Source organism: Meriones unguiculatus, chromosome X (assembly GCF_030254825.1).
Source record: "Meriones unguiculatus strain TT.TT164.6M chromosome X, Bangor_MerUng_6.1, whole genome shotgun sequence".
Taxonomy (NCBI): domain Eukaryota; kingdom Metazoa; phylum Chordata; class Mammalia; order Rodentia; family Muridae; genus Meriones; species Meriones unguiculatus.
In genome coordinates, this window is record NC_083369.1 from 89,967,960 (window position 1) to 89,994,241 (window position 26,282).

At 44.3% G+C, this 26,282-nt stretch overlaps 2 protein-coding genes and 1 long non-coding RNA gene across 12 annotated transcripts in view; 1 reads left to right on the forward strand and 2 right to left on the reverse strand.

Moving 5' to 3' along the window:
• The window catches only part of Elf4 (E74 like ETS transcription factor 4), a 40,628-nt gene extending 40,393 nt beyond the window's left edge, over positions 1–235 (reverse strand). For 6 of the 7 annotated variants that reach the window (XR_009588438.1, XM_060375120.1, XM_060375119.1 and 3 more), the window contains exon 1: positions 101–235. The gene's annotated coding sequence lies outside the window, so the exon portion shown is untranslated. The remainder of the gene's footprint in view (positions 1–100) is intronic. The other variant, XR_009588439.1, reaches the window with a different exon arrangement.
• LOC110539685 (uncharacterized) lies at positions 70–8,868 on the forward strand. The gene is made up of 3 exons (XR_002475900.2): positions 70–206; positions 8,004–8,101; positions 8,276–8,868. It is a non-coding gene; the product is annotated as an uncharacterized LOC110539685 (long non-coding RNA).
• Positions 8,869–22,516: 13,648 nt separating this feature from the next.
• Aifm1 (apoptosis inducing factor mitochondria associated 1) overlaps positions 22,517–26,282 on the reverse strand; it is a 38,672-nt gene continuing 34,906 nt past the window's right edge. For all 4 annotated transcript variants that reach the window (XM_060375279.1, XM_021626516.2, XM_021626517.2 and 1 more), the window contains 2 exons: positions 23,109–23,305; positions 22,517–22,768 (listed from right to left, as the gene is read on the reverse strand). In XM_060375279.1, coding sequence (XP_060231262.1) covers positions 22,697–22,768; positions 23,109–23,305 — 269 coding nt within the window. In that variant the 3' untranslated portion in view covers positions 22,517–22,696. The remainder of the gene's footprint in view (positions 22,769–23,108; positions 23,306–26,282) is intronic.

Here is a 26,282-nt window from a genome sequence, read left to right on the forward strand (position 1 = left end):
TCCTCGTGGCCACCCAGGGCTGCCGTCGCCCGCCCTCTTTCCCTCCCTCCTTCTCTCCTCGGGGCCCGCCTGCCCCCGCCGCCCCGCGCCCGTGACTCACCTCAGCGCTGGGGCAGGCTGGTCCGGGCGGGCAAGCCTCAGGGCTCTCCCACACGTCGTGCCGCCGCTGCCAATGGCAAAGTTGGAGGGCTAGATGCAAACACCAGGTGAGACAGTGGCGCCTGGGCTAAAAAAGAGGATGAGCCGGCCCGTGCGCTCACGGGAATCTGGGGGAGGCGGGATGGAGGGCTCTGAGGAAGCCGGGCTGCGCCGAGGGGACGGCGGCAGGGGGCGCCCACAGAGGGGCGGCGAGCTGAGGGAGACCTGCTCTGAGAGGAGCGAGAGAAAGGGGAAATCGCACTGGAGACACTCACAAGTCCCCGCGGGCGGAGGCTGGGCCGGGCGCGAAGGAGGCAGGGCGAGGAGGGAATGAAGAGCCGGAGGGAGGGACCGACGGGAGGGACCACGGGCGGGCAGGCGGGCGGGGTGAAGGAGGGGCGGTTGGGAGGGACTACGCACAGCGGTGGAAACAGCGCCCCTCCACCCCAACCCCGCCGCGGTCGCCAGCACGACAGGGAAAGCCTTGCCAGGGGCCCCGCCTCCTTCCTAGAGAGGCTCGCCTCACCTCACCCTGTCCGCCCACGGAGGATAGGTCAGAGAAGGCAGAGGCCCTCCTGAACTCAGGTCTCACAAGCCGCTTCCCTAGCTAGCAACCGCCCCCCCCCCCCCGCCATACACACACACACACACACACACACTGCTCATAATTGGCGGGCCCAGGTGCCCTCATCTCTGACTGGAGTCTTCTGGGTGAGAAGTCACACACACACTATCCAGTGTCGATATCCTGGGGATTTTGGAAGGCGGGTTTCCTGCCACTCAGGCCTGTGCACTCTAATAACTTGATACCTCTGCCGTCCCCCACCCCACTAGCACTCCACCTTATCAAGCAAGCATCTGCTGTGTGCCAACCAGGTGGCCTAGCAGTGGGTGTTACCCAGAGATGGACAGAGGGTACATTTGACAGACAATGTTCTCCCCGACCCCCATCCCTTGGAGTCTCAGACCAGGTATTTCCTGGATTGGTGTGACTAGAAAGTTGCAGGGACTTCTAGGGAAATCCAACTTAAGGCACTTTGGGAGCCAACACAACAGGTGTATAGACAGCCAGGGAGAGGGCCCATGCGCTACACATCTTCAATATAAAGCAAAGCAATGGCTGTATTTGAACTGCCTACCTGAACCCATTTTCTGTTTTGTTCCCCTTTTGCCATTTTTCTGCCTCTATATCCACACCAGCCTGGATCTGGTACTGCAACTATGGTCCTGCGAAGGTGTGTACTGGAAATTGTCAGGTCTCACAGCTCTGTGCAGACTAAAGCCAGGGTGGAATGGGGATGCTGGAGAGGCTGGGGGTGGGGCACAGTGGAAAAGCAACAAGACTTGACCTTGGCAGAAAGCTGCTGAAGGGTCCAGTGGAGGAAGCCCTCTGAGGGCCAAAGGGGCTTCAGTTCAGGAACTACTCAACCACCTCCAAAAGCCTGCTCTTTGGGAAAGATGATCCCTGGCATAAGACTTAGAGACAGGAGTGACAGTGGGTGACATCATCAAAATGGTTGTGTATCACAGGTAACAGTAAAAGATCTAGTGGTTCCCGAAATCCCATGGTTATCCATAGATAGACAAGTCTTCATTCAGAGCGAGGACCAAGAACAAATTTCCACTTCTTTTTCTTTTACAAGTGAGCACATTCTCTTTAGGGGATTCTAGATCTTGGAAAAACACAGCTTTCTGTTGGACTCCTGCCGGTGAGGCTCTACTTTGTAGTTTGGGGTAGATCTGAAATGCTTCAATGTGCACTAAGGCCAAACTGGGTACAAAAATTAAAACAGTAAGCCTCACATAATGCTGCAGGCCTTTAATGCCAGAACTGGGAAGGCAGAGGCAGATGGATGTCTGTGAGTAAGGCCTGCTTGGTTTAGAGTCATAGTAAATTCCAGGCTACTCACAGGCTACATAGTGAGACTCCATCTAAAAAAGAAAACCAAACAAACCACAAACCAACCAGCTGGAGAGATGGCTCAGTACTTCAGAGCACTTTTTGTTCTTGTAGAGGACCCAGGTTTGGTTCTCAGCACCAACAATGGTGGATCTGATTCTCTCTTATGACCTCTGAGGGCACCGGGTTCACCTTTAGTACACAGGTGTTTTGCATGCAGGCAAAACACTTCTACACAGAAAATAATAAATTTAAAAATAAAAATGAAAATTGAGGTTGAGTAGGGTGTGTGGTACAGGCCTTTATTTCTAACATTTGCGAGACAGAAACAGAAGGATCTCTGAGTTCAAGACCAGTCTGATCTATATAGCAAGTTCCAAGACAGCCAGAGCTATACACCTCTGTGCAGATTTGGCTGTCCTGGACTCGATTTGTAGACCAGGCTGGTCTTGAACTCACACAGATCTGCCTGCCTCTGCTTCCCAGAGTGCTGAGATTACAGGCTTGCACCACCCCGCCCCAACTGAGACCCTGTCTTTAATAAACCACAGGCATGGGAGCAGGGGCGCTAAAGAGATACCTGGAGGCTAAGAGCACTTGTTGCTCTTGCAGAGGATGCAAGTTCAATTCATAGCACCCACATGGTGGCTGACATCTGTAACTCCAGTTACAATGGATCCTATGCCCTCTTCTGACATATGAGGGCACCAGTCACTCACATGCAGGCAAAACATTCATACACACAAAAATAAAATAAATCCTGAAAATTAACTGAGAATGATAAGAACCACCCCCACAAAGCTGTGGTGAGGACGAAGTGAGATGGCATAGTCTATGGCAGTGCCTTGTGCCTAGTAAGCCCTCAGTGAATGTTAGCTATTTTCAATCTCCTTTTGCTTCCTCAATCCAGTTCTTGGAAGAAAATGTAGCAGGACCAAGGCAGAAGCTGCTAAGTACTTAAGGTGGAGTCTTTCTGAAAATACATGTAGTGTCAACAAAGCTGAAGCCTAAAGGCAGAGTGTGAGGCAAGCTCTTCCTCTTGGGAAGGGCAGGAAAAAAGGTCAACACTGGACCACTCAAGATGTCTGGCCGGATTACCTGCTGATGACCTGCAGCCCACAGCTTGTGGGAATCCCATAATTTCCCACCTTCCCTGGCCACTCAGAACTAACCACAACCCAACACCTTTCCAGTTGAAGTCAAAGCAAACCCCACTTCACCCTCAATTTCATGAAAATCCTGGGCTCATCTCACCTTGGGAAGCCATGAACCACCTGAATAACATTTCTGGCTGCCTTTACCCATAGCCCTGTGCTCCTCAGCCTGCTAGCCCTTCCCCACTTGTCTCCCATGGTCCATGTACCCACTGGGTAAGCTCCCAGCAGGTGGGGCCAGCCAGACTGATTTTACCATTCTTTTGCGGATAGCCACTGTCTTTGGCAATGGCTCATTCCCTGACTTAACAGAAATTCCCCTTTTCATATTGCCTGTAAGATGCCCAGGAAGTGCCAGCCAGCAGTGCCCTCTCAGTCTCTCTTACCTCCCTGTTCCTTGACTGGCTTGCCTTGACTAGCTCTTAGGCCTCAAAACCTGATTCTTGCCAGAGGCTGAAGGACCTCTACCTTGACAAGCCTCCATTGCCTCCTCTCTGTGCCCCAAAGCCTGTTTTCTTCTGTAAACTGCCCTGGGTTGTTTGGAGACAGGATGATTTTTTGTTTGCCTCCCTCACCAAACTCATCGGCCTCAACAAATTCTTTTCAGTCCTGTGACCAGAACAAAATACCACAATGCCAGGTTCTGTGGCCATTGATTTTACCACAGAAATATACAAGAAACTCTGTGGATCCATCAGATTTTTTTAATGAAAAGCATATTCAGAATCAGGTAGAGAAATTAGTTTCAAAGGAATCCTCCCACTCTAAAGCTGAGAAGCTCTGTTAGCCTTTTGTAAAGCAAGCCATCATTTTTCAGTTGTGTTTAGTAACCACGTTTGTAGTCATGGGGTTTCCAGAAAGGCCAAGGTATCTAAATGACAGGCAGAAATTTTGATGCCTCAGATTATAGCTAATCAACATAGGCTGTTTGTTCTAAAAAGCTGGTTGAGAGCCGGGCTTGTAATTCCAGCACTCAAGGAGGCAGAGGCAGGCGGATCTCTGAAAGTTCGAGGTTGGCCTAGTCTACAAAGCCCAGGACTACACAGACTACACAGACCCAAGGCTACACAGAAAAAGCCTGTCTCAAAACAACAATAACAATAATAAATAAATAAATAAATAAATACACAAACAAAAAAGGCTGGGAGAATGGCACAGAACAGAAAAAAAAAAGTTGTTATCATGCAAGCCTAACCACCTAGATTCAATCCTGAGAACCCACATAAAAAGTCTTAAGTAGGTGGTGCATATCTGTAATCCATGTCCAGATGGGAGGAGGAGGAGGCAGGTGACTCAGGGAAAGCTCTAGGGCTATGTGGAGTAAGATTTGCAGTGGCAGAACAACTAGACGGACCCTGCCTCAAAACAAGTGGAAGACAAAAACTGACTCCCAGAAGTTGCCCTCTAATTTTCAAATGTGTGTCATGCACAAATACATATGCTTAAGTACATACACATGCACACACATACATACATACTTACATACATTTTTTAAAGATTAAAAACGTGTTGTTGTTGTTGTTGTTTTCCCAAAGACACGATTTCTCTGTGTGGTCTGGCTGTCCTTAAATTACTTTGTAGATCAGGCAGGCCTCAAACTCAAAGATCCACTGTATCCAAGTATTGGGGGATTAAAGGCATATGCCACCTCTGCTAGTCTAAAGATGAAAAACTTTTAAGTAACGATTACATGTTTGCTTTCCTGACAGTCCCCAGAACACTGAAAGCACCTACAAAACTTCAGGGAAATAAGTGTCTCATTTCTTGGTAGGCTAGAGAGCAGCTCCAGAGAATGCTGAAGGGAGTTGGTGACTTGATAGCTGATGCAGCAAGCCTTGAGCTGGCACTGAACATGTCAACCCTAGAGGCAGTGTCTCATAGCGAGTGTTGTCCACGCTATACATTCAGGAGCCTGGCTCGTGTTTGGAAAACATACACATTTTCCATGGCACTTTAGTGATGGTGGTAGGGAGGCTTGGGGAGTAAGAAGTGGGAAAGGAGACAAACCTATGATTCACTTGAAAGAAAATTAAATGGCCCCAGGCAGAGCTCAGCAAAGTAGGGCAATCCCCCTGGAGTCTCAAATACTGCCAGACCTTAGTTCCTCTGCTTTAGGAATCTACCAGAGATAGTATAGCATTTAAGGGTTCAGGACCACTGATCAGTGAAACCAGAGTCTATCCTTCACTCCTCTGTAGCTTGTGACCTAACACTTATTTGTGTCATCTTTTTAGTGAAAATTGTAATTCTTTTGTATGTACATGGTATATGGGTACATCTGAGTGAGTAAGCACATGTGCTTATGTACACTGTGCTATTCCTTTGGCTTCTGATGTGTCCTTAGAGTGAAACTGGAGAGGTTTGGGCCTGTCTAACCTGCCAATAATACAGTGTAAGAGGAGCAGAATTTCAAAACATGGAAAGGTTGTTTTTGTTTTGCTGTTTTTGCCAGAGGAGTGCTCTGGGGGCTTAGAGACATAGTAAGAGACAAGAAGTTGGTGTTCCCTCTCATGATGGAGTATCAGGGAAGAGCAAAGGGCTCTGCTCCAGCCATGTTTTATAATGTGAATGGTGACCCCCTCGGAGTTGTGCAACCAAGAAACAGTAAAGGCACACCTAGAGAAATTGAGAAAAGAACCTGGATAGGAACAGAGATTATGAAGAGTACCAAATGGATACCATGTGAGGGATGAGTCCAGTTCCCAGGGATCCAGAATAGGAGATGGGGAGGGGAAAAGGGCTGGGAGGCCAGGCGGAATTAGATTCCAGAACACATCCAGCTCCAGCTTTAGGGCAGGTCCAGGTTGTAGGTAGTACCAGGAGGTAAATGATTCTGTTCTCTTCATAAATCAAATACAAGCCTGAGACATTTGCTAGGACAAAGACAAAACCATACCCAAAGAGAAGACAGCCACTCCTCAGTTTCCCCACCCTGACACCACATCAGGGTTTAAGTGTTGTTGTTGTTTAATGTAATATTTAATATCTATAAAGGTGCACTATGACTCATTTCATGTAATGTCTAGGCCCCTTTGCTAGCAGAAAACAAACTTTCCAGCTCTTTTTTGAGGAAGCCATCCAACTCTGCTGCTGCTGGTTTGTGCATGAGAGAATAAGTGTGCCTGTGGGTCTGTGCGTGGCATGGGTCTCGGCTAGAGCCTTGTTTGCTTAAATGTGCCTCTTTATGGATCTCATGGCTAGAAGTGTGTGTGTGTGTGTGTGTGTGTGTAGGGCGTGTGCATGTGTATGTCTGCAAGGCAATGTGGTATGTGAGCCTGTGCCTCTGAGGGTGACTACGTTTACATTTTTCCCCTCATTGCTGGCAAATTATCTTCCCATCTCTGTCTTTACAAAGTGAAGGGCTGACAGAGGAAAGGAAGCGATCCAAAAGGGGGGTAGCAGGGGAGGGGACAGGGGCTGGAGGCAAACCAAAGCAATTCCACTGGACAGAGGGAAGTGTCAGCCAAGGATGAAACTGAAACCCAGGCAGCAGTTCTAATGCACTAGCACCCAGGGATCTTCCCTAGCCTTAGGTTCCTCCCACTCCCCCACTCTCCCAGCTAGTGGTGGAGACAGTCAGCCCAAGATTCCAATATTCCTGTCCCTGCAGCCTCAACTTGATATTGAAACAAAGAAGCTGGGTTAGAGTTTGCTCCATGGTTAGCACATGACCCCATTAAGCAGCTATTATCACATTAACACAAATTAGTACATCTGCTCATCTCCCAGTCACCTATTAGGGCATTAGGGCCGAGTTAGAGGGAGAGGACAACAGTGATATCAGTGGGGCATAGGCTGAGAACTGGGAGTCAGGTTGGGGCAGACTCTAGCGGTAGAAAAGGGAGGCAGGGAGTATCAAGTTTTTTCTCATTTGATCCTTTTTAGTCATACTCTGGGAGAGACACCTTGGGGAGGGGGCTGGCAGAAGGGAGGGGCTTCCAGGAATAGTTTAGCTGAGCACCAATGCTAGCAAACAGTCTGGGGTTTTGAGGTCTGGGCAAGAGACAGACTGTATTTCTCCTGGCACAGAGTGAAACATGGGAACGTTTCAGATCCTTTGAGTTTTTTCCTTTTTCCTCTTCTTTATGGAAAATTAACTTTAGGTAACTTTCTCAGATGACTGAACACCCTGAAAGCACAGAACAGGAAGGACTGGCAGGGGAGAAGAGGCATGCAAAAGGCTGTGACAGAGCCTGCTTTTTCTTTGGTTCAGCAAAGAGGGAGTTCATCTGCCCAAATATTTTATCTGTAAAGTTGTATCATGGAAACTGGCCCACTAGCCTTTGGAAAGGATTAGATTGGAGTCCCCAATTGTTCCCTCTCGGCTCAAAGGTGTCTGGCCACAGGTTATCTGGGGGTCTTGATAGTCTAGATTTGTTACCTCAACAGTCATAACATAGCCATAAACTACAACAGGAGGTCTAACCAACACCATGGCTCCCACTTCAGGGCCAGTGAAGAGTTAGGACAAAACTGTGTCTGTGGGGCTGGAGAATGGCTTAGCAGTTAAGTACACTTACTGTTCTTTTGGAGGACCAGAGTTCACAGCCAGATCCATTTCCAATGGATCTGACGGACTCCACTGGGATTAAACTGACATAATAATAATCACCCTGATAATCACCGGAGAGATCCAGTCTCAGACTGAATCCTTATCTAGGCTGAGCCTTAGTCCCAGCCTGCACCCCAGTCCTGACCACAATCTGGAGCTCTGTTATTCTCAAGGGAGCCAGGCTAGAGAGTAGCTTTTCAGGGACACCCAACCCCAGCGTCTGAGACGCGACTCAAAGTTTCCATTCAACTACCCACAGGTCAAGACCACCATCCCCAGATTGCAAAGATGCTCTGAAACTGCAGTGCCTGGACTGAAGTGAGGAGTTTGGCCTGGAGCTCAGCAGGGGCCTGAGAGGTGGACCAAGGGATTACGGGGGGGGGGGGGGGGGGGGAGCTCACACTTTTCCTCTGCGGTAGGAGCAGCAATCCTGCTACTTGGGAAGGGGGGCCTTTGAGTCGGAATGAACTTCAGGAAGCGCTGTGGTGCTCTGATGGTCTGTCACGCCTTTCCTTGCCATTCTTTTTCTAGGTTCCAGGACCTTCCCATCCAGAGATCACCTCGTGGGGGCTAAACGCTCCTACCCACCTTCTCGCCAAGCACAGGACGCCTCTGCAGCGCCACCTACAGGCAGAATGCGCATGGCGCAGCGACTCTGTCAGCCTCGGCGGCCGGAACTGGTGTCACATAGAGAACAGGAGAGATCTGCTCCTCTGCCCCCAACCCTCCAACTTCCTTGGATGACACATGGTCTTCCTTAGCCGCCCCTGCCCTAAAGTGTCCCTGTTAGACTGGCTCCAAATTCAAGCCCTGCCTGACTCAGGCAGCCGGTGATCTAACGTTTCCACTCCTGCTGCTGCACTCTAAGCGGCCTCCTGCCCCAGGGCGCCTCTTCCTGGGAAGCAGTCAAGTCACGCTGGGCCCCGGATCTGCTGACGAGAATCCTCCGCCCTGCCGGCACACCCCTTGAAATTTGTCTCAATTCCTTCTTTCTTCCTCCCGCCCCTCCATCTCCTTCATTTCATCCCTGTCTCTGAGGCTAGCAGGAGCGGCTGGGCTCCAGGGAAAAGCAGCTGGGAAAAAAAGAGTCCACGTGGAGACCTCCTGCACACTGTGTCAGCCCCACCGAGTAACACTGTTACTTAGGTGCACAAGAATTCCAAGCTGGAAGTAGCAATATGTTTGCACTTTGGGCAACACTGCCACCGCCTGAGGGAAGGGGCCATTGAGAGGATTGCTGGAGAGCCATCTTCCTTCTTTCGGATCTTATGATTGTCTAGGAAATTCTGAAACCCGGGGTCTTATCTTTGGAACTCCCTGTACTACTGAACGTGGTTTGCTGGGGCTAGGGGTGGCTCAATAAGGCTTGTGCCACCAAGGGAACCAGTTTGGAGTGTTCTAAGCTTTGAACTGTCCTGGAACCATTAATCAAGTAAAGATGATTACCTGATGTGTCATCATAGCTGTTCCTTCTGGAACTTGGTACTGGAGAGGTTCAGGTTGAGGTGGAGGGGACTTTGAGGTGGTTTTTACCACATCCTTTTGTACCACTATATGAGAATAGTGGAAGGATAAGATAATTGACTTGTCTTACTGGGTGAAAGCCAGAATCCCACATATGTTGCCTGGAATATTCTTTCAGCATGATAGCTGAAGGCCTCAGGCTCAGGTAGGGTGTAAGGGATAGCTTTAAGCTGGACCTCTGATGTTTGAAACACAAAACCTGAACCTGTCCTTTCCTTTTTGAGGGGCATGATTTTTTTATTTTTATTTATTTATTTTTTTGAGACAGGGTTTCTCTGTGCAGTCTTGGCTGTCCTGGACTCCCTTTGTAGACCAGGCTGGCCTCCAACTCACAGCAATCCACCTGCCTCTGCCTCCCTGCATGCTGAAATTAAAGGCATGCAACACCACACCTGGCTGCATGATTTTTTATTATTATTTAAAGAATTCATTTATTTTACATGTACGATGTTTGAGAACAACCATGTGGGTGCTGGGAATGGAACCCTAATCTTTTACTCAGTGTTATGATTCTCTTAACATTGAGCCATCTCAGCCAGGCACGGTGGTGCACACCTGTAATTCCAGCACTCAGGGAGGCAGAGGCAGGCAGATCTACAAAGCAAGTCCAGGACAGCCAAGGCTACATAGAGAAGCCCTGTCTCAAAAATAAATAAATAAATAAATAATAAAAAACAAACAAAAAAACAACACTGAACCATCTCTCCAGCCCCAAGGGACATAATTCTTTTTTTTTCCACGTGGGAGGTTTATTAGGGGAAGGGGGGTTGCAGGGAGAGAGAGAGAAAGAGAGCAAGAGAGGGGGGAGAGAGAGAGTAAGAGCAGGGACATAATTCTTAAAACATAATTTCTTATTTAGCAAATCATAGAACTAGAGTGTACAACCTCCCCTGCCCCATTCTGTGCACAGTTCCCTTTTGTTTGTGTATGGTTAACAGCTCAATGCAGAAGTTTACAAGCTTCCTGGCTCACTTATCACACTGTACTTCAGAGAATAGTGCTGCCAAGGCCATGGTCAGTGGTAATGGCCATGGACTAATGGCAATGAAGTGGTGTAAGGGCAAGGCTTTGGGTTTATATGGCATGGGGGAGGCTTTTTCTTTCTTTCTTTCTTTCTTTTACAATTTTTTGAGACAGTGTTTCTCTGTGTAGCATTGGCTGTCCTGGACTCACTTTGTAGAACAGACTGGCCTCAAACTCACAGAGATCTGCCTGCCTCTACCTTTCTGAGTGCTGGCATTACAGGCTTGCACCACTGTGCCCATCTGGGAGAAGCTTTCTAAAATGCTGCATTCACATCAAATTGAGAACCACCTTGCCTAATGGTAGCTTTCCACCAACCAGATGTGCAAGGTCATTGCTGGGATTGGAGTCCTTAAATGTCTGGGTAAGAATGTATGCATGGTGTCATGCCTGAGAAGAATGACACTTAGCTTTTTGGTGGAGGGAAGGGGATTCTGGGTTTGAAGCCAAACATTATTTTAGGAGCTAAAAGAATATCATTTTACAGAGATCAGTGTTGAAGCTGTTAATGCAATTTCTAGGGCTTCTAGGTCCAGATCTAGGTTAAAAAAAGACTCAGCTGGATGTGTGTGTGTGTGCAGAATCTCTGAGTTCAAAGCCACCCTGGTTTACAGAGCAAGTTCTAGGACAGACAGAGATACACAGAGAGACCATGCCTCTGGTAAACCAAACAAATAAATTCAAAAGCAAGAAAAGCTGAAGATAGTCAGGTGCAGTGATGTATGCCTATGTCAACAATGCTAATAAGGAGTAAGTTCCAGGATACAGTGAGACCTGTTTCTGAAACAAAACAGAAAACCTCTCATCCAGCCAAAAGGGGAGACAGAGTCATGGTGGGAGGACATTTTCCAAGGGTTTCAGTTCTCTTAGCATTGGCTCTAGGCCTCAGGAATGACAGGTAATGGAGACCATGGACAGATGATACACATCCTTACACGTACAGTGTTAGGGCAAAGGTAGAGAGATGATCTATCCTGTTACCCTCATATTAAGGATGGGAAGGCCAGTGCCTCCCAATGCAATGCAGGTAATGGGTAACAGAACATCCACTCAAGTCCATGAATACTCTCTTCACTATATTCCACTGCCTTGGCAGAGAACATACAGGCAGAGAATGCCTGCTGCAACCTGAGGAAGAAACACAGTGAAAATATAAAGCAGTGTGCAGTGGCAGGAAGAATGCCCAGGTTTCAATAAGAAAGCAAGAAAGTTGAAGGTCCGAAGAAAAGGGAAGAGAGATGTGTAACCAGACTGGGCAAAAGGACTTTGGACTCTATCTTCTATTAAACATAGTTTACTCCATGTTTTGTTCATAGAGAATGACAGAGCAGATGGAATCAGAAAATGGTTTAGTCAATGAAGTGGAAGGAGGACAATAAAGCAATGTGAGAGCAATGAAGTTCCATTTGACATTCACACAGTATACTCCCTGCACTTGTGTTGGATTGACAGTGCCTTTTGGTGTGTCCATGTCTGCCACCAGGTTATAAAGCCACTGAAGGCAGGGCATATATATGACTCATATCCTTATCTCCAGGACTTAACATAGTACCAAGATATGCAGGAGTTGTCAGAAAATGTTTAACAAATGTTACACAAATGAGTACATTTCTGCATGTATTTCAACACTCATATTAACTGCTCTTTATGCAGAATCTCTGGGTAGTTCTGCCAGTGTCAAGACGTTCTAGATAGAAACCTGCCTGAGAATGTGACTCCTGAGCTTTCGTCCACTGAGATGCAGACCTTGAAGGCAACTCAGGAACTATGTAAGTTGATTAGAAAGGCCAAGACTAGGCAAAATTCCCCTGGGTCTCTGCCTGGTAATGGTCCTGCTGAGGAATTCACCTTTTGTCTCTAAATTGTAAGCATTTTCTAGCCAAAGCCCAGAAGAATAACCTTGTGGTAGAATGGGTTGTGTTTATTGCTCATTGCAGCAAGGAAGGTGGCACACCATGGGAACCAAGAGCTTGCCACAAGGGATTCAGAAGATGCTGGCTGAAGGGAAGGTTTAAGGAAACTGGGCTTTGCTCTGCACTAGCTGCTGCCAGGAAGGAGTCACCCTATATCTGTCTGTCTGTCTATCTATCTATCTATCTATCTATCTATCTATCTATCTATCTATCTATCTGAGACAGGGTCTCATTAGTAGCCCTGGATGTCATGGAACTCTCTACTACTACTAGTAGACCAGGCTGGCCTCAAACTCAGAGATACACCTGCCTCTGCCTTCCAAGTGCTGAGGTTGATGGTGTATAAAACCATACACAGCCTGGGATAGCTATCTTAAAACATCTTATTCAATAAGAGGGTATACTAGAGCAAAGCTAAGGCTATAATTCGTAATGAAGTAGCAGTCACTCAGATTACCCTGGCTCAGGGGTATTTGGCCATTTCTTGTGGTTTCCATGATGCTCATGTTTTTGCATACAGACACACAACACAAAAGTCCCATTTTTGTCTAGATTCATCATGGTCACACAGAGCCTTGTGTGATACCAATGTCCTGTGACTTTATGTTGAAAATAATACTTATACCTATGAGTGCCAGGTCAGTTGCTAGCCATAACAAGGCTTTCTCGACAGTACCAAGCCAAGCCAGCTTCCGGGTGACATGGGTACTTTACCTTCTCAAACTGTTTTGAGATGATCTCTGGTTTACAACCAGAGTTTGGCAGTCCAGTATCTAAGTATTTAGACCCTCCCTGTACTATGACCCAGTCACACCCTTATGTAGAACCAGCCAGGAAGGGAGACGTCATTATTGGCTTGGGCTGTGTGTATCTCTGTGTGGTGTTCTGTACATGTGTCTATGCCCACCAGAAATTCTCTGCCACAGGGGAGGAGGATGCCCTCAGTCCTGATAAGACTTAAAGATCTGGAGTGGGTGGATGAGGGGAGTGGGGACTGGGAGTAGGGCTCCCCTAATCTGATGAATAGGGGAGGGGGAATGGGAGAAGAAGGAGGGAGGGACCAGGAGGAGAAGAGGGATGGGGGGGCTATGATTGGGATGTAAAGTGAATTAATTAATTGATTGATTACTAATTAAAAATTCTCTGATAAGATAGTAACCAAGACAAAGGTAGACCTACCTTACTCTGGTGCGGGCAGGGCTTTCCCTCTGCTTAGAGAGTGAGGTGTTGGGATGGAATGCCAACAAACTCCTGGACAGCAACAGTACTCTGTTTTGGGTGGAGACAGGGAAGGAGGAACAGAAGGGATACTGCAGCAAACAAATTTGAGAGGAGTGGGAAAGGGAAGAGGTAGCTGTGGAAGGGAGGGGAGAGTTCCTTTGTATAAATGGGTCTTTAGAGAAGCTTCTGATTTTCCTTCAAGGAAGGAGCCTACAATAGATCACTGGGTGTTCCCATCAACATTTTTACTATTGTAAGTCTCCTGTTTCCAAAAAGAGGTCTTGTTGATTAGAACAAAAACAGCAAAATGATAATAAGAAGAAAATGAACCACATGTGTTGACCTCATTCTTCACACAGACTTAATCTGACCATTTTCCAATCAAGTGAACGTCCTATTAGTTCCATATTGCCAGTCTTAAAATACTAGGACATCTTAGCCAGGCACAGTGGCACATACCTGTAATACCAACACTGAGGGAAGCAGAGGCAGGCTGATCTCTGTGAGTCTGAGGCCAGCCTGGTCTACAGAGCAAGTCCAGGACAGCCAAGGATACACAGAGAAACTCTGTCTTGAAACATGACAGTAAAATATTAGGACATCTTGTGCCATGCCTTAGGGGTAGCCAAGCAAAACTACCCCTAAGCATTAAGATGTGCCAAGTTACTATCTGATAACATTTAAAAAAATGGCAAAAAGAACAGGGTTGGAATCAAGAGGGTGGGCTCCAAATGCTTGGTGTTCTGGCAAAGCTCTGACTTTCCATCCTAGGGTGTGTCCTGCCCTGCCCCCATTGTGGTATGGCCCTGATATTGACAGAGCAGCTGCTTGAGGCTAAACCTCAACCGGTACTACTTTTTTTTTTTTCCTGTGAAGTCAGAATGGCCTGGGCTGATTTAAATGTATCCTGAGTAAGTGGTAACCTATGGCAGTGGGTGACATGATTGGGGTTTGAATATCCTTTCCTACACAATCTGAATTACAGAGATCAGAGTCTATAAGAGGCTCATTTTACAACCAAACCTGTTACCTAGTATCATTCAATCAGCCAAGGAAGGACTCTTTGAGCACTCTGCTTGGGTTTTCAGGGTTAAGGCATGAGTTCAACATCTTGGGGTGGAGGGGGACACTGTGCTCTAGTATAGCTTGCAATTCATTTAGAATGACATAAAGACCAGTAGTTATGGGTAGAGGGCATGGATCAATGGCAGCTGAAGCTACAGGCTCCATGTCTAGCCAAGGGGGTTGAGGAGAAGAATATCTTTACCCTGATTTGAAAATCATGCAATGTATACACAATCCAAATTCAAAACATCACAGGTTTTGTGTTTGATGTATCAGCTGTAAAATTATTTTAAATTTAAGAAAATTTCAAAGAGCAATTAATTTAATATGTTCCTTTGTTGTTGTTTTTGTTTCTGTCTTCTTTGAGAAAGGGTCTCACTATATAGCCCTGCCTATCCTGGAACTCACTCTGTAGACTAGGCTGGCCTCTAGCTCACAGAGATCCAACTGCCTCTGCTTCCTGAGTTTTGGGACTAAGAGTGTGCGTCACCGTGCCTAGCTATGTTCTATCTAATATATGGAAGGATGCTAGAAAAAAAATTGGCTGAAAGTGGAATAATGATTACTGAAAGCTAGAAAATATGGGAGTGGAGAAAGGGGTTTTGATATGATGAGCGTATGCCATTGCATATATGGGGATGCTACATTGGACCATTTTAATATGCATAAAACATTAACCAAGAACTAATAAAAATTCAAAGAACAGACCTGGTGAGATGGTTCAGGAAACAAAAGTGCTTGCTGTCAAGCCTGACAACCGAGTTTGATTCCCAGGACTCACACGGTAGAGAACTGACTTCTGAAAGTTGTTTTCTGACCACACACACAAGGTGTTACATGATATACACACAATAAATAAGTATAGGAAGAATTTTTGAAATATTAAAAGAACAATAAAGATTAAGGTAATAATTGCAATTGGAACTCAGAGATAAGGGAAGTCATACATGGATACTAGTCCAAGGCACAGTTTAATTTGGGTTGAAGATGAACAGGATTTGGATAGGTGAAAGGGAAGCCACAATGGAATTTCATATGTGAAAGGAATGAAGCAAAGTTTAGACAGCATAATAAATCATATGTGTGTATGTGTGTGTATGCACATGTGTGTATATTAAAAGTTATAGGGAAGGCCAGAGATGGGTACATGACTTTACTCCCAAAACTTGGGAGACAAGGGAGGCAAATCTCTCAGTTTGAAGCCATCCTGATCTACATGAAGTCCCAGGCCAGCCAGGTCTTGTCTCCATGATGATGCTGATGATGCTGCTGCTGCTGCTGCTGATGTCATGAGACCGGATGTAGACTAAAAGGGTGAGCTGAGACCATGCAGTGTTATAAGATACTTTTGAATTGACGTGTTGGTGACAGAAAGGCAATTCTTTTTTTTTTTTTTTTTTCTTTTTGAAACAGTACCTCACTATGCAGCCTTCCCTGGCCTAAAACTCTCTATTTAGACTAGGCTGTTTTCAAACTCAGACAACTGCCTGCCTCTGTCTCCCGAGTGTTGGGAGTAAAGTTGTGCAGCATTATGCACAGCTCCTTTATATTTTCAGGTATATGTGGTATTTGTACATATCCATATTTGCATATCCGTGAGTATACACATGTGGGTGCATGTACCTGTATATAAGCATGCAAATGAAGAGCCAGGACTAAAGTCAGGGGTCTTCCTCAATCTAGCTCCATCTCATTCATTGGGGCAGAGTCTCTCAGTTAAACCTAGAGCTCACTGATACAGTTAATCAGCTAGCTAATTTGCTCCAGAAATTCTGCCACCACCTCAAGAACACTGAAATTATAGGATTGTCAAATAGGTACCTGAAATTTACATTGGTTCTAGAGGTCCAGAGGTCCAGATCCTCAGGTTTACTGCTTATGTGACAAGCACTTTAATGAATTACCCCAGCTGTACATTTTACGGCTGGCTGGTCTAGATCGTGATAAATAGAAAAACTGGCCTCAAACTCACCAGCCTCTGCCTCTGAGTACTGGCATTAAAACCATGTACCACCATGCCTACCCATGGTCATATTTTATGCATTTTCCAATGATGTCACCTGCTTAGCTCATAGAAGGCAATGAACATTGATTAGATGGACTAGGTCACTTAATTTTTAGTTCACTATATTACAGTGACACAAAGACAACAGCTGCCAGAGAATTAAATTGAACCATAAATTTCATAAGAACAAATAAAAATCTAATTAAAAAAAGAGAGGTCTCACAAAATTTGAAAATCTAAATGAAATGGACAATTTTCTTGATCTACTTCATTTGCCAAAGCTGCATCAAGACAAGGTAAGTAAATTAAATAGTCTTATATCCCCTAAGGAAATAGAAACTGTCATCAAAAGTCTCCCATCCAAAAAAAGCCCAGGGTCAAATGGTTTCAGTGCAGAATTCTACCGGACCTTCAAAGACTAACACCAATACTCTCCAAACTATTCCACAAAATAGAAACAGAAGACACATTACCAAAGTTATTCTATGAAGCCACAGTCACCTTGATACCTAAACCTCACAAATACCCAACAAATAAAGAAAGTTTCAGGCCAATCTCTCTTATGAACATTGGTGCAAAAATACTCAACAAAATGCTTGCAGACTGAATACAAGAACACATCAAAGACCAAGTCGACTTCATCCCAGATATGTAGGGATGCTTCAATATACAGAAATCCATCAATGTAATCCACCATATAAACAAACTGAAGGAGAAAAATCCACATGATCATCTCCTAAAATGCTGAAAAAGCATTTGATAATTCAACACTCATTCATGTTTAAAGTCCTGGAGAGATCAGGGATACAAGGCACTTACCTAAACATAGTAAAGGCAATATACAGCAAGCCTATAGCCAACATCAAACTAAATGGAGAGAAACTTAAATCAATCCCCTTGAAATCAAGGACAAGGCAAGGCTGCCCACTCCATATCTCTTCAATATAGTTCTTGAAGTCCTTGCTAGAGCAACAAGACAATTAAAGGAGATCAAGGGGATTCAGTTAGGAAAGGAAGAAGTCAAAGTATCATGATTTATAGATGATATGATAGTATACATGAGTGACCCCAAAAATTTTACCAGGGAACTCCTACAGCTGAAAAACACCTTCAGTACAGTGGCTGGATACAAAATTAACTCAAAAAAAATCAATAGCCTTCCTGGATACAGAAGACAAATGCATTGAGAAAGAAATTAGAGAAACAACATCCTTCACAATATACACAAAGGACATAAAGTACCTTGGTGTGACTCTAATCGAGCAAGTCAAATACTTTTATGAAAAAAAAAAAAAACCCCTTCCAGTCTCTGAAGAAAGAAATAGAAGAAGATAACAGAAGATGGAAAGGTCTCCCATGCTCATGGATTGGCAGAATTAACATAGTAAAAATGGCCATCTTACCAAAAGCAATCTACAGATTCAACATAATTCCCATCAAAATATCAACACAATTCTTTACAGATCTTGAAAGAACAATTCTCAACCGCATATGAAATAACAAGAAATCCAAAATAGCTAAAACAATCCTCTCCAATAAAAGATCTTCTGGAGGTATCTCCATCTCTGATCTCAAGCTGTATTACAGAGCAACAGTAATAAAAACTGCATGGCACTGGCATAGAAACAGACTGGTGGATCAATGTAATCAAATAGAAGGGCCAGAAATAAACCCACACACCTATGGACACCTGATTTTTCACAAAGATGCCAAACAATGGAAAAAAAGTCATACAATGGAAAAAAAGATAGCACCTTCAACAAATGGTGCTGGTCTAAACGGATATCTACATGTAGAAAAATGCAAATAGATCTCACTATCCTGTACAAAACTAAAGTGCAAGTGGATGAAAGACCTTAACATAAAACCAGGTACACTAAACCTGCTAGAAGAAAACGTGGGGAAGAGCCTAGAACTCATTGGCACAGGAGACAACTTCCTGAACAGAACACCAACAGCACAGGCTCTAAGATCAACAATCAATAAATGAGACCTCATGAAACTGAAACTCTTCTGTAAAGCAAAAGACACTGTCACCAGAACAAAACAACAGCCTACAGAATGGGAAACTATCTTCACCAACCCCATATCTGACACAGGGATAATATAAAAAAATATATAAAAAACTTAAGAAGTTAAACACCAATAAACCAAGTAATCCAACAAAAATGGGATACAGAGCTAAACAGAGAATTCTCAATAGAAGAATATTGAATGGTAGAGAAACAAAGAAATGTTCAAGGTCCTTAGTCATCAGGGAAATGCAATTCAAAACGACCCTGAGATTTCACCTTATAACCATCAGACTGGCTAAGATAAAAAATTCAGTTGTCAACACATGCTAGAGAGGATATGGAGAAAGGGGAACCCTCATCCTTTGCTGGTGGGAATGTAAACTTTTACAACCACTTTGGAAAACAATCTGGTGCTTCTTCAAGATCCAACTATACCATTCCTAGGCATATATCCAAAATATGCTCAAGTATACAGCAAGAACATTTGCTCAACCATGTTCATAGCAGCTTTATTCATAATAGCCAGAAGCTGGAAACAACCCAGATATCCCTCAACTAAGGAATGGATACAGAAATTGTGGTACATTTTCACAATGGACTACTACTCAGCAATTAAAAACAAGGACATCGTGAAAATTTCAGGCAAATGATGGGAACTAGAAAAGATCATCCTGAGTGAGGTATCCCAGAAGCAGAAAGACACACATGGCATATACTCACTTATAAGTGGATATTAGTCATATAATATAGGATAAACATACTAAAATCTATAGTCCTAAAGAAACTAAGAAGGAGGACTCTGCATAAGATGCTCAGTCCTCATTCACAAAGGCAAATGGGATAGACATCGGAAGAGGGAGAAAACAAGGAATAGAACAGGAGCCTACCACAGAGGGCCTCTGAAAGACTCCACCCAACAGGGTATCAAAGCAGATGCTGAGACTCATAGCCAAACTTTGGGCAGAGTTCAGGGAATCTAATGAAAGAAGGGGGAGATAGTAAGAACTGGAGAGGACAGTAGCTCCAAAAGGAGAGCAACAGAACCCAAATATCTTGGCACAGGGGTCTTTTCTGAGACTTATAATCCAAACAAGGACCATGCACGGAGATAACTTAGAACCCCTTCTCAGATGTAGCCCATGGCAGCTCACTCTCCAAGTGGGTTTCCTAGTAAGGAAAGCAGGGTCTGTTTCTGACATGAACTCAGTGGCTGGGTCTTTGATCACCTGCCCCTGAGGGGGGCCCAGTCTTATCAGGCCACAGAGGAAGACAATGAAGCCAGTCCTGTTGAGACCTATAGGCTAGGATCAGATGGAAAGGGAGGAGGACCTCCCCCCCCCCCCAATCAGTGGACTTGAGGAAAGTGTATGGGAGGAGAAGAGGGAGGGAGGACAGGATTGAGAGGAGATGACGGAGGGGGCTACAGGTGGGATACAATGCAAATAAATTGTAATAAAGAAAATAAAAAATAAAAAGACAGGTCTCATTACGTAGTCCTGGCTAGCATGCATCTTCCTATTTAGACCAGACTGCTTGCCTCTGCCTTCTGAGATAATGACCTTAATCACTGAGATCTGCTTGCCTCTGCCTTCTGAGATAATGTGATGTTTTAAAATGGAACTCGGTGAATCCTGCAGAAGGGAAGAAAGGATTGTAGGAGCCAGAAGGGTCAAGGAGATCAAAAGAAAACCCACAGAATCAACTAACTTAGGCCCATAGGGGTCACAAAGACTGAACCAACAATCAGGAAGCCTACATGGGATTGACCTAGGCCATCTGCATATATGTTATAGCTGTGTATCTTGGCTTTCTTGAGCAACTACTAATAAAAGGAGCAGGGGCTGTCTCTGACTCTTTTGCTTGCTCTTGGGACCCCTTTCTTCCTACTGAATTGCCTTGTTCAGCCTTAATATGAGGGGAGGCAATGAAGGGATGTGCCTGGTCCTACTGCAGCTTGATATGCCATGGCTGGTTGATATTCCTATGAGGCCTACCCTTTTCTGAAGGGAAAGGGAGGAGGAGTAGATCTGGGGAGAGGGAGGTGGTAGGGAGGGACTAGGAGGAGAGGAAGAAGGAGAAACTGCAGTTGGGATGTAATATATGAGAGAATAAAAAATGATTTTTGAAATGTCCTACTCCATCTATTGAAGTAGCAGATATTACTGCATAATGATTCCTGTTTCATAGGAAACTGAAGAAGTTTCTCCATGAGTTAGGTATGTCATGCATTGGATCTTAGTTCACTAAACCCGTTTCCACATAATAGGAACCTGTCCTAGCGCAGATATTCTTGCAGTCAAAATATGGTCAATTCTGGTATTCAGAAGGGACACAGTTGTAAACATCTTTCATTTTTAAAAAATCAGGAAAGTAGTACTTTCTGTTTACAGAAATATTCATATCTGCATTGTCAATTCTGTGGTGTTGATGATAGAACCTGGGGCCTTACACATGCTACACATGTGCTCCACCATTGAGCTGAGAAAGGACTATTAAAAAGTAGTAAAAACTTTTTCTCTTGATGGAAATAGATTTTAAATTTTTACCTTTTTTTCTGTTAAAATAGGGTTTCTTTGTGTCCTAGCTGTCCTGGACTCAATTTGTAGGCCAGGTCGGCCTTGAACTCACAGAGATCTGCCTGCCTCTGCCTCCCAAGTACCAGGATTGAAGGTATTTGCCACCACCACCTGACCTTTCTTTTTTCATGGAAGCAAGATCTCATTGGGTCCCTAGCAAGTAGAACAGGGGCTGTCTCTGACATGGACTGTTTTGCCTGCTTTTGGATCCCTTCCTCCCAGCTGGGCTGCCTTGTTGGGTCTCAGTGGAAGAGGACTCTGTCCTGATGCAACTTGATGTGCCAGGGTGGATTGGTGTGGGGGCCTTTCCTTTTCTGAAGAGAAGAGGAGGAAAAAAAGGGGACGAGGGTGGGAGGGGGGACTGGAAGGAGTGGAAGGAGGGGTTTTCAATAGGGATGTAAAGTGAATAAATTTAAAATAATAATAATAATAATAATAATAATAATAATAATAATAATAATAAAAGATCTCACTACATGGGACTCAAACTGTGGCAGTCCTCTTGCCTCAGCCTCCTGAGCTAGGATTAATAGGCATGCGCCATCATATAACTATCTTCTAAACATGTCAGTCTCATTTTATGTGTATGTGTATGTTTGTGTACATACGCACTTTCTGTCCACTATAGAACCAATTCAATTCTGGAGCAGTTAGTTGTTCAATGTAACGCTGAGTTTTTACTATGTTTATTTGCTCACTCATTCAGTGATAATTTATTAAGTACCTATTACAAACCAGAGCTCTTTTGATTTTGCAGATATGACCAAGAGCAAACCTTAATGTCATGGTGCCTGCTTCCATGGGTCAGTAGTGAGACATTAATAGGGATGGATTTGGAAAGGTCAAGAAAATCTTCATAGAAATAGTGAACTTGCTTACAGAAGTAGAGGATCAAGCTGGACATGGTAGTTCACACCTTTAATACCAGCACGTGGGAAACAGAGGTAAGCAGATAATGGAGCCAACATGGTCCACCCAGAAAATTCCAGGCCAGAAGAGCTACAGTGAGACCCTACCTCAAGAAAAATACTTTCCTTTTGGAGCTATAGAGAAAGCTCAGTGTTGAAAACACGAGTTGTTCTTGTAGGAGATCAGTGTTCAATTCCCAGAACCCATATGGTGGCTCACAACAGAATGTAACTCCATTCTGAGGGGATCTACTGCCCATTTCTGTCCTCCACAGGCACCAGGCACTCAAGTGCTACACATGTATATCTACAGGCAAAACACCCATACACATAAAATAAGAACACTGCTATGGGCTGAGAGGTACGGCAAGATAAGATTACAGAGAGCTGACATGAGTTTAGTTTGGTTTTCTCATGCATGGCTGAGAAAAATCATACATGCGCTAGTAGCTGCAATCAGCTTGTTAGTATGGCCAAATTTCCCCCTTCATTTACCTACCCCCTTTAAAATAAAACAACTGATTATGAAAGAATCAGATTTTAATTTGTGGTATGCATCTATACAGATGAAAATATTCACAGAGGCTTGTTCAATTCTTGCTCCTACTAGAGAGAAAGTATACTGAATTTAAAAAAAACATTCTTTTATCCACTCAACCCCCTGTCAGGGATAGAAAAGTGCTTGTATTCCATGATGGGGCTTCAATCTTCGTGAATATTAAAGAGTTTGGCTACTTCATTGAGATCTTCATGCTGTTCACCGTCCTTAATGATCTGAGGGATAGAGTAACAATAGGTTCTTAACTCATTCCATGTGCACCCAGCCCTGACCCACACAATGGGGCTGCCTGGGCTAGTCTCCAGTTACACACTGGGAGGTGATTGTGGAAACAGCTTTCTACTAACCCCAAATAAGCAGATGGACAACTCTCAGGCCACCCAGCCAAGTCTCAAGTAAAAAAGAAATGTTTCTGAGCCAAGGTTATGCCTTTGTTTTGCTTAAGTACAATCTGACCTTGCGGGACAATGCATCTCAGGGCACCTGATGAAATCACAGGAATGGTTTCCAAACCCTACTTCCCATCTTCCTCTAAGGGCTCTGACAGGCACTCACCTTCCTTGCGATTGGCATTCGGTTAAAGACGTTCCATAGCACAATTCCCACCACGACTTTGTCCCTGAGGTAGAAGATGACACCTTTGCCGTAATCCTCCCCTTCAACAGGGGCCTGTAAGACCGCAGGAGTGCTGGAGGGAATTGTAATTTCAGAGGCTTCTGACTCTGTCTCACTTTCAGAGCGGATACTGGTTCCTATGGTCAATCCCACAGACAAATACAAAACCAAAGTTCAGTCATTTTGAGTTTGGAAAATTCTAGAAAGCAAATGTGTTTGTGTGTAGATACACATGCGTACGTGCATGTGACAACGTTGGGTATCATTCCTCAGAATTGTTTTTCTTTTTAAAGACAGACCTTCCTGAATGGCCTGGCACTCACCAAATAGGGTAGGCCTGCCAGCCAACAAGCCCCAGAAAACCTGTTTCTGCATCCCCAATGCTGGAATTACAATCATGTGCCACTATGGCTACCTTTTAAAATGTTTCTGGGGACTGAACCCAGCTCCTCATATTTGCAAGGCAAGCATTTTTACCAACTGAGCTATTTCCCCAGATTGGGAAGTTTGTTTTTTGAAACTGGCTTCAAGCTACTTCTATTTGTTTATTTGTTTGTTTTAATTTCCTCAGAGTATTCTCTAGCCACTTATGATTAACAGAACCAAGGGAAGGTCTTTCTTGCTATGTCCTGGGCACTGCTGAACCTGACCTGACACTTTAATACTTTACTACTTCATTTACATTTTATGCTTATAGACATTTCCAAACTATAAAGGGTTTGAACCTCTCCTCTCAGAAGCATTCATGATTGTACTGGTTAGGTTTTTGTTTTGTTTTGTTTTGTTTTTTGTTTTGTCAATTTGATAAAAGCTAGAGTCATCTGGGAAGATCTGCCTCCATCAGACTGGTTTGCAGGCAAGTCTGTGGTGGGGCATTTTCCTGATTAATGATTGATGTGGGTGGGACCAGCCCATAGCAAGTGTGGGGGTACCACCCCAGGCTGGTGGTTCCTCCTTGTACAAGTGGCTAACTGAGCCATGAAGAACAAGCCCATAAGCATCATTCATCTATGGTCTCTGCTTTAGTTTCTGCCCTGCTTGAGTTCCTGTGTTTGGTGATGGACTATGATCAGGACATTTAAGCTGAATAAACCTGTCCCTCCCCAAATGGCATTTGTTCATGGTCTTTATCACAAAAGTAGAAAGCAAACTAGGACAGCAATTCAGAATAGTAGACAATAGCCACATATTTCATTTAAATAATGAAAATTATTTGCAGTTAAATTATAGAATTCAGGGTTGTTCTTTCTTTTCTGAGCTAGGGTCTCATGTAGATTATGCTGACCTTGAAAATTATAGATAATGCCCTGCTTTATCCTTCTTAAAAAGTAACTTGCAAATGAAAAATATCCAGCAAAATAATAATAATAATAAATGACAGTTAAATAACGTAAGCCAAGTTTATAGAATAAGGCCAAGGAGCTAATGAATGAGATGCCTACAGGACATTCCAAGAGTGGTGCCGCCTACCTGAAGCAGACCTGGCATCCAGATCTGCTTGATTCATTACTTAACAGGGTCCAGGGAAGGCAGCAACCCCAAGCTGAGGGTCTCACACTTGGTTCCTTTTAAAAAATAATTAATTTTATTTTATGTACATAAGGTGTCAGATCCCTTGGAATTGGTATTACAGACAGTTCTGAGTTGTCATGGGGGCACTGGGAATTGAACCTGGGTCCTTTGGAAAAGCAGATAGTGCTCTTAGCCACTGAACCATCTCTCCAGCCCCCACATCTGGTTCTTAATATTACTATGAAGCAGGCCATATAAATAAAACCAAAAATTCAGGTTTTCTCTTGAACTCAGATTTTTCCAAGAAATAAACTAGAGTCATTAAGCAGAATGTTGCCCAGGATGGATAACTACAGTGTCTGAATCTATGCTTTGACCAGGATCTCAGCACCAAAGACTAAAAAGTTTGGGTTTGATTACTTCTTTTTGTTTTGTTTTAAATGAATTTACTTATTTAATTAAATTACAGTTTATTCACTTTGTATCCCAGCTATAGCCCCCAACCCTATCCCATCCCAATCCTACCCTCCCTCCCTCTTCTTCTCCTATGCCCCTCCCCAGGTACAATGATAGGGGAGGGCCTCCTCCCCTTCCATCTGACCATAGTCTATCAGGTCTCATCAGGACTGGCTTATTTGTCTTTCTGTGTGGACTGGTAAGGCTGCTCTCAGCTCAGGTGGAGGTAATCTAAGAGCTAGCCACTAAAATCATGTCAGAGATAGTCCTTGTTCCCCTTACTAGGGAACTCACTTGGATACTGAGCTGTCATGGGCTACATCTGAGCAGGGGTTCTAAGTTATCTCCATGCATGGTCCTTATTTGGATTATCAGTTTCAGAAAAGACCCCTGTGCCCAGATTTCTTGGTTCTGTTGCTCCCTTTGTGGAGCTCCTGTTCCCTCCAGGTCTTTCTATCTCCCCCTACTTTTATAAGATTCCCTGCACTCTGCCCAAAAGTTTGGCTATGCATCTCAGCATATGTTTTGATACCCTGTTGGGTGAGTCTTTCAGAGGCCCTCTGTAGTAGGCTCCTGTCTGTTCCCTGTTTTTTTCCCTCTTCCGATGTCCGTCTCATTTGCCTTTCTGAATGAAGATTGAGCATCTTACTTAGGATCCTCCTTCTTGTTTAGCTGCCTTAGGTGTACAGATTTTAGTATGATTATCCTATATTATATGTCTAATATCCACTTATAAATGAGTATATATCATGTGTGTCTTTCTGCTTCTGGGATACCTCAATCAGGATGATCTTTTCTAGTTCCCACCATTTGCCTAAAATTTTCATGATTTCTTTGTTCTTAATTGCTGAGTAGTATTCCATTGTGTATATATACCACAAATTCTGTATCCATTCCTTAGTTGAGGGACATCTGGGTTGTTTCCAGATTCTGGTTATTACAAATAAAGCTGTTATGAACATGTTTGAGAAAATGTCCTTGTTATATACTTGAGCATATTTTGGGTATATGCCTAGGAGTGGTATAGCTTGGTCTTGAGGTAGCACTATTCCTATTTGTCTGAGAATACACCTGATTGATTTCTAAAGTGGTTGTACAAGTTTACATTCCCACCAGCAATGGAGTACAGTTCCTCTTTCTCCACAT